This window comes from Polypterus senegalus, chromosome 1 (assembly GCF_016835505.1).
Source record: "Polypterus senegalus isolate Bchr_013 chromosome 1, ASM1683550v1, whole genome shotgun sequence".
Classification (NCBI taxonomy): Eukaryota; Metazoa; Chordata; class Cladistia; order Polypteriformes; family Polypteridae; genus Polypterus; species Polypterus senegalus.
In genome coordinates, this window is record NC_053154.1 from 31,246,078 (window position 1) to 31,258,527 (window position 12,450).

A 12,450-nucleotide genomic window follows, 5' to 3' on the forward strand; every position below is an offset into this window, starting at 1 on the left:
TTTTCATGCGTTGTTTATATTTGGTTGTTTTTATTATACTGTTTAAGATTTGTATGTGTGTTGCTTCTTCTCTGTGTCCTATTTTAAGAATGCTGAGATTTTTCATTTTGTTTTTATTCCATCCTAACAGGAATTTTTGAGAATTTACTAACAATCAACCTTCATTCTAAGATCCTGTTGCATCCACAATGTAGTCTGCCACAGCACCCCAGCAGAATCCTCTACACCAGGCATGTCAAACACACGGCCCCCGCCGGCAAATGAAATCTGTGCAGCCCACATGACAGATCCTAGTTACCACTGAAATTGTACAAAATGATTACTATCATTTGTGATTGAATCATTCTGCATCTTCGGCGTTACTTATTGACTTTTCTTACTTCTGCCTTCTGACAAAAGCACGTTTTCCCATGGCATTACGGTACCGGAAACGTCATCTGCTAGTATAGCCTTGACCAAAGTTAATGCAACTTCAGCGTCACAACTGAAGTGCTAGGCTGCCCCAGTGAGCAGCAGGGGTAGCCGTAGGCATGTGCAAACTGTGCACCTGTACAGGGCCGCCACACCAATATATATTGAATATAAAACAGAAAGAGAAAATAACGACATAGCTGACAGCAATGTGGCCGAAAACTTTGTGTTTCTTGTTAATTAGTGCGCTGTATTTACTAATGTCGCTAGAGTCAGAGTAGTAAGCTATATGTAGTATAACATTCTGCTGTAATGAGAATATCATCATCGTATAGAAGCGTGTCATGAGCATGAGGCGGCTATGCAGTGCCCGCAATGGACGTGGCCATCCGCTGCACAAAAGATACCATATTGACATTGGCGGGCGAAGGGGCCACTGATTCTTTCCCTGCCCAGGGCTGCCACGAGCCTAGAGCCGGCCCTGCTAGGCTACACTACTGGCTGGGCTGCTGAGATGGGCAACTGGGCAGAACTGACCATCACGAGTAGTAATAGCCCGCATATTTTCACATATTTTTGCTCTAGTTTTATGTAATTTTGTGCTAGTATTTTAACGAACAGTTAGTGCAGACTACAGCTGAAGATCTGAAGTGGATGTAAGAAGTTGGCGAGTTGTTTATTAACATTTTTCTGTGATTTTGAGTTTGTAAAATTAGTGTAGGTCAGGGGGCTTTTTGCATATTGGCTTATTTTACAATATAAACTTTGAAGTAAACTTAATAAAGTAAAATTTGATTTTTGGAGGATTTGTTTTCCAACTTGAATTACTGAGCAATGAATTCAGTTAGCGTTTTCGTGATTACAGTTCACACGAACAGGACTTTGCGCTGTTCTCTTACATCGTTGAGAATGCGCCTGAGAGTGGAATTGACTGAACTGCAGTCAGATTCTATTCTAATGGCAAAATACAACAAAGTTGGTGTGCCAGGCTTGTATGCTTACCTGCCACCCTCGTATGAGCAGATCCGTAAATTGGCATCGACAGTACTGTCTATGTTCAGAAGCACTTAAGCTACCAAAACCCTACATCGCTCAAGACTTACTGTCGAGCACCTTTCATCCCTCATAAAAGTTGCAGCTGCACAAGATTTCAAGCCTGATATTGACAAACTGGTTACTAACAAGAGATGCCAAGTGTCGGGACAAAATAAATAAATCTCACAGTGTAAGACTCCTATATAAGCAATGAATATAATATAATGAATATAATATAATAATATAAGGACCTAGCTAAGAGGCTAAGACTCTAATTGTATGCTGTTGTATGGAGAGTGTATGGAAATAAATTACTTTTCTTTAAACTTTAAACTTTAAGTATTACATTTTTTTCAGTATTGGAAAGAAAGCTATAGTAACTTTGTATAATAGTATTTGTTGCAGTGCGGCCCACTGACGCACATATGGCAGTCAAAGCGGCCCACCAATGGTAGTGAGTTTGACATGCCTGATCTATAAAGACTTGTTATTTTAAATCCAGCCTCTATGTTTGTCTGACTAGTCTGTCTGCGTCCTGTCTTATATGTCAACATACTATATTTCTATAATATTTATATTTATCAATAATTTGTATTATTCTATTTCTAAAACAAGTGTGCTTCAATTACTTTGATACAAGTCTAAAGGCTGGAGACCCTCCCCAAACAACAGCGAAAGGTAAGGTAACTAAAGGAGCCTTGACAAATTATTTGATTAATTACCAGTATTTAACCAAGTTAAAATTAATCTTTTCATTTACAACATTTATTGGCATCCCTCTAGGTGTCTTACTAATTATTAATTACCCATTGCATAATTTGTTCTTGTCTGATGCTTTGTTTAGAGTCAAATGAAAACAAGGATCATGTCTAATGCTTTTTCCCAATTAAAAAGAGAAAAAAACAAAACAAAAACAAATCTGTGTAAAAAAAAATATACAATAGTTGTCAATTACCAAAAATCTTTACAGAGCTGAGGCAAATGGATCTCAATGCACTTTTCATGTATTGTATTACTTTATATTGACCATGCTGCAATATGACAACCTCTGCTCATCACTAAAATTAGAATTAGCTAAAATACGACAAAGGAAATTAATGAAAGAAGAAAAGGTAAACAATTGCCAAAGTGATAGCTAGGTGAAAGTGTGTCAGAACATCAAAACACTTCATCTATCTATCTTGTGGAGGTAGTTTAATGGCTTGACCATGCATGGCCTCCTCTGTGACTGTGACTGACAGAGGAAAGAAAAAAATAGGGACACAGTGGAAAAAAAGCTTGAAATGTCAACTTTAATCTCAAAATTTCCACTTTAATCACATAGTTTATTTTGTCATTAAAGTAGAACGTCAAAAACTTCATCTTAAAATCTTTTGATTTACTAGTTTCTCAAATCCCATTGTAACTAAAGTAGCACGTTAAATACTTTGTATTCTGATTGTTCTTCTAAGTACTCTAAGCATGTGAAAAATGATATCAAAAGCTCCACAAAGATAACTCCTGGAAATCTAAATCAATTTAGAAGCCAGTCGTCATCATCTGTAAATATGGGCTCTCTTCTATTGAATTGAATTGAATTCCTTTATTGTTATTGTATTGTACAATGAGATTCAATATGCAAATCCTCCATAATCTTATTTTCCTATAAAATCGTAAAATAACAACAACAACAACAACAATAATAATAATGATAATACGATAAAAAAATGAATAATATACAATATGAAAGCATAAGTGGCTCAGGTTGTGCAATATTAGATAGATAGATAGATAGATAGATAGATAGATAGATAGATAGATAGATAGATAGATAGATAGATAGATAGATACTTTATTAATCCCAAGGGGAAATTCACATATTACAACCACAATGCAAGTTTATGGTGAGGTAATTGTACATATAAGTACAAACAGTTCTACAGGGAGCACTTGACGGACTGATTGAGTGCATTTATATCTCTTGGGATGAAACTGTTCATGAACAGTGAGGTTCGTACAGGAAAGGCTCTGAAGCGTTTGCCGAAAGGCAGAAGTTCAAATAAACTTTGTGCATGGTTGAGGCAGCGTGTGCTAGAAGCCGTAGCCCGTTAATTCTCTCTGCTCTTGACACAATCTGCAGTAGAGTTTTCCGATCAGCTGCTGTAGAGCTGTGATTCCACACTCAGATGCAGTGGGTTAAAACACTCATAGTATTTGGAATAGTTTGGCCATTCTGTGCATCATTATATGGTTATGGGTTGATTACAATCAGATGCCTTAAACTAAAAAAAGATATGTGGTTAATGTCAGTGTATTTGATAAAGCCACATCTGGGATGTGGATCAAAAAAATAAAGGCAAGCCACCCAGGAACAGGTAGCATTGCTTTGACGCTGGGTGCTGCAAGTTTGCAAAACTGAACCAAATACTTGAGTATACTATTGTTTGAGCTGGTGTGAGAATGTGCATGGCTTTACGGCAAGTTTAGTTTTATACATCACAATGTGAGCGTGGAAACAGGAATACGCAACATTTTTGTGCATACGCACTGTTTATACTTGAGGCCCCTGGTGTCCCAAAGGCTAGACCCAGGGGCACTTACAGGAAAGGCTGAAGCCCCACAAAGTAGGGCTCCCCAGTTCCCGCATCACCCCCAGCAGCACCCAAAGGGACTCCCCCCAAAGGGATGACATGCCACAGAGCGTCCTGAACTACAATCGCCAATTCCGTGGAGCACAGCCTATCCATTGCTGTCTGGGAGCTCCCATCGCTGCAGTGGCTTACAGCAAAAGTAAATCCATGCCAATCGTGTTTGCGCTATAAGTGCCTGTCATCAATGTGTGATGCAAGGAACATTATAAATGCAGTGAATAGTATTACTTGGCCACTAACCTGGCTATGACTCTGCCTGATTGCTGTGTTTGTGTATAAGAGAGTGGTAGATCCCACTACAATAAATAACCATGCTGTTCCTGTTTCAAGCTGAAAAAAGCTGGTTTTGATAAAGTACTGAGACTCAGTCTCGTGTTTTGGGGTGCAAGACAGGGACTCACACATCACATGATACCAGGAGTGGGATCCTTGAACTGATGGATCCCCGAGAAGTACGGCAACCCCAGGAACAAGGTGAGGCTCCAGTGGCTGCTCCTGCCTTGGCGCGGCCACGAGATGTGCTGCGGAAGATGGCTTTATCAGATGACCCTGAGAGCTTCCTAATCTGCATTGAATGTATGGCAACTTTGATGAGCAGGGACAGGGGTGCCTGACAGCTATTTTGCCTCTGTTTTTAACCAGAGAAGCCCTCCAAAATGTGCAGAATCTCCTTCCTCAAAGGCTCGATGATTATGACTATCTGAAGCAACAGATCCTCCTTTGCACGGCTGTAAGTTTCAGTGATCAAGGACCGTCAGTTTCGGCTGTGGCATATTGATCCAGATCGCCCTGTACAAGGACAGATCCAGGGCTTAGTGGACCTGATTCAAAGCTGGATCCATGGAGACCCTTATGAGCGCATTGTGGAGAAGCTCTCTATTGATGCAGTCCTGTCAGGGACAGACGAAAGCCTTTGTGAAGAAATTCTACAGAATAACATACACTCACTGCTGGAGACCCGCAGACTAGAGGGTGCTGAAGCCACCTGAAAACAGTGGCGCTACCCAGGCTTGACCCCGATTTCGATCCAGTCAGCACAGACCTTCAGGGTCCCCAGCACCACAGGTAGAAGACACCAGAATATGAACACCATAGTGCGGACTAAACACAACTGCTTCCGCTGCGATCAACTGGGACATCTGGCTGGAGTGTCACCTCCCACCTGTGCAAGCAATGGCTATTTGTCTGGCCCAGGTATGCGGCTCACAAGTTTCCCTCAAGATATTAAAAGAGGACAATATTAAGGTCTTTATTACATTGGCTGGATGGAAATTCTTGGCACTGTTGAACTCTGGTAGCGATCTCTGTGTAGTCCGCCGTGACTTGCTCCGGTAGACTCCTTATCAGACCACAGACAAATTAAACATCCACTGCATCCATGGGGACATTAAAACATACAAGACTATATTATTCCCTCTGAAATTTAAAGGGAAGAACTTAAAGGTTTGGACTGCCATATCAGACACCTCACCCTGGTCACTCCTAATAGCAAAAATGAATGCACTCTTCTCACGGGTCTTGGCCACCTGCAGAGAACTTAACCCCGTAGTGGATAGAGAGGGGCTTGCCGCAGACAATGTCAGCCAAGGAAACATGTTTGAAATTGAACCGGAGTTGTCCAATGACCTAGGGGATGAATCCTCAAGTGAAGACCCGGGACAACTGGCAAACCTTTCCATGCTGCCGCAAACACCAGCAGCCTCCCCAGACCGGACACTCTATAATAACCCGGACAAAAATGAAATAGCAGTGGGAGGCACATACAATTCTGCATCAAACACGGAGAAAGCAGAGACTGGCGTCCAGGCAGAGTTTGTTTGCCTACAACAAGCTGATAGCATTTTGAGATTTTGCATTCAGACAAGCCCACATTACAAAGCACTGTTACTATCTGGAGAGAGAGGACCCAAATTTTAAAACACCACATTTTTAAGGATGGTTTTCTGTATTGGGTGATTTCTGATTGCATGGGTGATGGAGGTATCAAGCAGTTGGTAGAACCAACTGAGCATAGGGAGAAGGTTTTAAAAATTGCTCACAGTCACATTTTGGGGGATCACCTTGGCACGGAAAAGACAAGGGAATGTATTTCAAAATGCTTTAAGTGGATAAATATGGGCTGGAATATGGCACAATTTTGTAAGGTTGCCCCAACTGTTAAATAGTTTCAACTCACAGACCCACCACGGCACCCTTTATACCAATGCCTATTTTACCCCTTTGAAATGATGGGATTAGATATTGTTTGCCCACATCCCAGGTGTAAAATTGGCTTTCAGTATATGCTCATGTTAATCAATTACACTAAAAAATACCCAGAAGTAGCAGTGTTGCGACGGGAGGACACCCGAACTATTGAAAAAGCACTCTTCGATATGCTCACACATACTGGTAACCCTCACGAGATTCTCACTAATCAGGGCACACCCTTTATGTCTCGCGTCAAGAAGCAGCTATGCGAAAGTTTCAGAATTAAGCAGTTACATTCCATGGTGTATCATGAACAATTTAATAAAACCCTAAAACAGATGATTTGGCAGGTAGCCCATGACGATCCAACTTCCTGGGATACTGTAGTACCTTTCCTCCTGTTTGCTGTCTGGGATGCCCTGTAAGTGTCTATTGGGATGAGCCCTTTTGAACTATTATTTGGCCAGCGGCTGCACGGGGTGTTGAACATTTTTCGGGAAGAATGGACAGGGACTCGCGAGACAATCCCTGGAGGTAGGTTTGTTGACCGAGTCATTTCACTTCAAGAGCAGATTGCTAGATTGTCCTCTATTGCGATGGAACATCAGCAGCGTGAATGGGAGGCGCTAAAACAGTAATTATAACAGGAAGAATAAACTCCAGGGGTTTAAGAAGGGGGATCGCGTGCTGATATTGATCCTACCGATCCACATAAATTTCATGCCGAATGGCAAGGGCCGGCAGTGATAGAACAGCATATGTCCCCAGTGAATTATAAAGTCAGAATTCCAAGGTGGTGAAAACCCATACAAATTTTGCATATTAGTCTTTTAAAGGAGTGGCACAACCGTCACCATGACCTGGTCACGGTCACACCAGTCACCCAAACTGAGTTTTCTTTTGGGGATGATTTAATTGACACCCAGAAAGCGGAATTGCTATCATTGATTAAAGAGAAGTCAGACATCTTTTCAGCAACACCTGGCCAGATGACGATTGCAGAACACAAGATTGTCACTCCACCCGGTGTAACTATACAGATATCGGCAACCAGAGGCGACAAGGAAAGTGATACATGAGGAAGTCTGACAGCTCGGTTTGGTTCTGTATTAATTAATTAATTCTGTAGTTCTAACCCTAATTTGAATAAGATTTCCAAGTTTGATGCATACCCAATGCCGCGTGTGGACGAGCTATTGGAAAAGCTCAGGCAAGCTTCATACAATCATACGAAAAAGTTCGGGAACTCATCTCAGCCTGCATAATAATTTACTCTACATTCAACAAAAAAGATAACAGCGGTATGTCTTTAATTTCCTAGGAACATCTGAGTACTGGGGTGTTTTCCGAACAAAGATTTTTACTGAAGCAGTATTTAGTTGTATGAAATTAAATCAAATGTGAAAAACTGGCTGTGCAAAAATGTGGGTCCCCTTGTAATTTTGTTGATTTGAATGCATGTAACTGCTGTGAGGGATGGCCGGCATTTCAGTCCGGACAGGACGTCCCTCAACTGGAAAAAACAGCCTTTACAGGATGCCACATCCCCCGGAACACTAGATGGCAGTTCCCCTGGATAGAAATGGCTCCTTGGATTCCCACAGGGCAGCATGGGACATGGAGTCTGTCTCTTCAGCCCTGTTGGGTGCCGTGGGTGCCGCCAGGGGGAGCTCACCAAGAACCCAGGGACTTTTATGATTATGCCACCCTAGAAGTGCTTCTGGGTCACGGGGATGGAAGCCCGCAATACTTCCAGGGCACTTGACGAAGGAAGATGTGGAATTGACCCAGAGAAGAAATACTTCCGGGTCATAGACTTTAAAAGGACTGTGGGAAACCCCAGCAGACTGAGCCGGAGTTGGGAGGGTGTGTGACGGAGATACTGGGAGTTGGAGGATTGTATTGTGTTGATTATTGTGATTATTATTGAGAATTGTGGAGAGTGAGGTGCTTTGGGCACTTTATTGAAGAAAAATTATTAATAAATCTTCATTGTGCTTTTATAAGTGTGTCTGGGACATCTGTCTGGTGGGTTCAACGGGGCAACAGCGACCCCTAGCGTCCACAATAGGCATAGCCAGCAGGATTCTCTGGCCGTCCAGTTGGAAGAGGACCTGTACAAAAATGCTCCGGGGACAGAGAACCCGAAGACAACAGCATTAGATCACAAAGCAACATCGCCAGAACCCACATTTTCCAAGTCCGTTATGCGGAAGAAAAAGGGTAAGCAGAGTGACAGCATCAGCAGAGGTTCCACACTCCTCACAGAGGACGCTCGGGATTAGCTGAAGAGCAGCTGTACGAGTCGGGAAAGGCCTTCGGAGAAGGATGACTACCACGAGGTATGTGCCGGGGATTCTGTGACTAACATCTTTAAAATAACCCATTTTGTTCCGTGAACATACCTCAAGGAAGATCCTCCGGAGGTCCTACGGGATGCAGACAAAAAACCCGACGAAGGGGCTTCATTCTCAGTCCAGCAGACGAGCCAGAAGGACTTCTGCATGTCGGCTGCCAGCAAGGGACACTTGACTCAACCCGAAGGAGGAGGTCCATGTCCTACTGCTTATCGCTGTTCCCTGGAAAAAACGGACTTGGACATTCCGAAGGGGAAGGGGGAGGCGAGCGAAGCACTGCTCACCATGCAAAAAGGTAAGGAGGGCCGGGAAATGGCTGATCAATCTGCCGACAAATTGACACAGGCGGATCACAGTCAGCCAAAGATGGTGGCCGGTCCTCCCAAAAGAACTCCAATTCTCAGCAGCCTCCGTGAGACCCGTCAGAGCACGTGCCGACAGTGGGTGTGTTCAATGGCTCCTGGCTGGAGGGTAACGCGAACCAGGAAGTGAGTATACCTCTGGCCGAGTTAATTAAATGTTTTGAAATGCGGGAACCCAAGAGATTGATCGAGCCCATAAAAGATATTTTTCAGATGCTGGCGGCGATTCAGAAAATCGTCAGGGAACTGGGAGAGACGGCTGAAAAGCTCATAAAGAAAGTAAGTGAGTACCTGCGGCGATTAGGCCGAGAGCCTCCCGTGTTATATGATTTGGCGGTACCGGCAGGTAATGCTGGTACCGTATATAATGAAATAGGGACGCAGTGTGATCCGGGTGTGCGATTGATAATTAGCGGGTGCCAAGTCACTGCGTGCCCTACAAAAGAATGCGGAACGTTGACAGAGTGGTTGGGGAAAGGGCCCATCGATCCAGAGCAGCTGGATGGTGCTGTCTTTTGGAGCGGTTCAGTCCTGAAGACCCTGAACCGTTTAACAAATAAGTCTAGAGGGGTGCAGACAGGAAAGGGTCTCTCTTTATTAAATAGATAGACTCAGACTGTGGAAAACCCCCAAAAGCAAACAGGAGATCCCAACGGCTGGGGGCTCCTCCTCAGCAAGAAAAGGTGCGGAATTAACATTTCCTAATTGTTTTCAGCTCCGCAGAGGGAGAATAACAGGAGGATGGAGGCAGTGCTACGGATGCCGAAGGTCGGGCCACATTTGGTGAAGTTGTCCTTGGAGAACGGGGGAGCAGGTGTTTAATTGGACTAATATTCCCCCTAGATTCTCCAGGGAATGCGAAACAAGGATCAGCCAAGGTTCAACCGGAAACTCCTCTTGGAGAAAGACTTCCCTCACAGGGCAGGCTGCTCTGAATTATAATTCTTCGCTGGTGGAGGAGTACTGTGATATATGGCCGACCGTTCATCCTGGCCAATACCCCCACACCACCAGGTGGAGCCCTCCCTGCAGCAGAGAAGTGCCCTGAAGTCCAGCAGGGCATCATGGACATTGCAGTCTTTATTCACAGCCTTGCTGGATACCATGGGGGCCGCTAGGAGACGCTGCAGGGAGGTACAGCGATTATTTGCCTTATGCCCTGGAAGTACGTCCGAGTCACATGGAAAAGGGGAATGACGTGCTTCCGGGGTGAAGAAAAGGACTTTTGATCTGACCCGGAAGTGATAGGAGATCACATGGATTGAGGAATGGAAACACTTTCGGGTCAGGGCTTAATAAAAGGACTCTGGGAATTCCCAGACTGCGAGCTGAGCTGGGTGGAAGGGTGGCAACGCGTCTGGGAGTGGTGGAGAATTTATTGATTAGTTATTGAGAGTTATTGTATTTGATGAGTATTGTGGATAAAGGGTGCTTTGTGCACTGTACAGTTTAAATAAAGTCAACTATTGGACTTTTACCACGTGTCTGGCATCTTGGACAAGGGTTCAAGGGAGCGATAGTGCCCCCAGTCTGTCACACTGTTCAATACTGATTACTTGCAACACCAAATTGGTTGGATTAGCTCATTGAGCCTTGAACTTCATAGACAGGTGTGTCCAATCATGAGAAAATGTATTTAAGGTGGTCAATTGCAAGTTGTGCTTCCCTTTGGCTCTCCTCTGAAGAGTGACAGCATGGGATCCTCAAAGCAACCCTCAAAACACCTGAAAACAAAGATTGTTCAGTCTCATTGTTTAGGGGAAGGCTACAAAAAGCTGTCTCAGAGGTTTAAACTGTCAGTTTCAACTGTAAGGAATATAATTAGGAAATGGAAGGCCACAGGCACAGTTGCTGTTAAACCCAGGTCTGGCAGTCCAAACAAAATACAGGAGCAGCATATACGCAGGATTGTGAGAATGGTTACAGATAACCCACAGATCACCTCCAAAGACCTGCAAGGACATCTTGCTGCAGATGGTGTATCTGTACATCATTCTACAATTCAGCGCAACTTGCACAAAGAACATCTGTATGGCAGGGTGTTGAGAAAGAAGCCCTTTCTGCACTCATGCCACAAACAGAGTCGCTTGTTGTATGCAAATGCTCATTTAGACAAGCCAGTGCTTTGGACTGATGAGACAAAAATTGAGTTATTTGGTCATAACAAGAAGCGGTTTACATGGTGGAAGAAGAACACCGCATTCCAAGAAATAAACCTGCTACCTACTGTCAACTTTGGTGGAAGTTCCATCATGCTGTGGGGTTGTGTGTCTAGTTCAGGGCTGGGGCCCTTGTTAAAGCTGATGGTTGGATGAATTCAATCCAGTGTCAACAAATTCTTCAGGATAATGTTCAAGCATCATTCACAAAGATGAAGTTATGCAGGGGTTGGATATTCCAAGCCGATGACCCAAAACACAGTTAGAAATCTACAAAGGCATTCATGCAGAGGGAGAAGTACAATGTTCTGGAATGGCCGTCACAGTCCCCTGGCTTGAATATCATTGAAAATCTATGGGATGATTTGAAGCAGGCTGTCCATGCTCTGCAGCCATCAAATTGAACTGACCTGGACAGATTTTGTATGGATGAATGGTCAAAAATACCTCCATCCAGAATCCAGACACACATCAAAGGCTATAGGAGGCATCTAGAGGCTGTTATATTTGCAAAAGGAGGCTCAACTAAGTATTGATGTAATATCTCTGTTGGGGTGCCCAAATTTATGCACCTGTCTAATTTTGTTATGATGCATATTGCATATTTTCTGTTAATCCAATAAACTTAATGTCACTGCTGAAATACTACTGTTTCCATAAGGCATGTCATATATTAAAAGAAAGTTGCTACTTTGAAAGCTCAGCCAATGATAAACAAAAATCCAAAGAATTAAGAGGGGTTCCCAAACTTTTTCATATGACTGTATATCTCCACCCTTGACCTCACGAAGGGTTATTGGCAGGTTCCCTTGGTGGAGTCTAGTTGTGAGAAAACCACATTCGTCAATCCGAATGGGTTGTTTGAATTTACGCCACTCCCTTTTGGTCTCCATGGTCTACTGCTGACCTATCAGTGAATGATGGACCAGATCTGTGTATGTGGGTGCCCATCTTCACCATGTGGTTATTTTCTGTAATGACTGGGAAGCTCATCTAGTTCGACTTTGGGCGGTACTTGACAGTTTACGGTTGGCAGGGTTGACGACCAGCCCTAAGAAGTGCAAGCAGGGTATGTCAGAAACCCACTATCTGGGATATTCCATGTGGAGGGGAGGTGCTTGCATATCCCTGTTCTGAAACACTGAGGCAGATTCGTGCCTTCCTTTGGCTCGTGGGGTATTACAGGTGGTTCATTGCCAGTTTTGCACATTGGGACACCTCCTCACTGACTGAAAGAATTGTAGTGTTGTCTGGACCGACGCTTGTTAAGAGAGTTTTCACGGACCCAAAAGCTGCTTTATCATTG

The 12,450-nt window shown here is 43.6% G+C and overlaps 1 protein-coding gene across 1 annotated transcript in view; it reads right to left on the reverse strand.

Moving 5' to 3' along the window:
* LOC120539440 (lithostathine-like) overlaps positions 1-4,172 on the reverse strand; it is a 32,857-nt gene extending 28,685 nt beyond the window's left edge. The window contains exon 1 of the mRNA XM_039769931.1: positions 4,027-4,172. Coding sequence (XP_039625865.1) covers positions 4,027-4,172 — 146 coding nt within the window. The remainder of the gene's footprint in view (positions 1-4,026) is intronic.
* Positions 4,173-12,450: the final 8,278 nt, after the last annotated feature.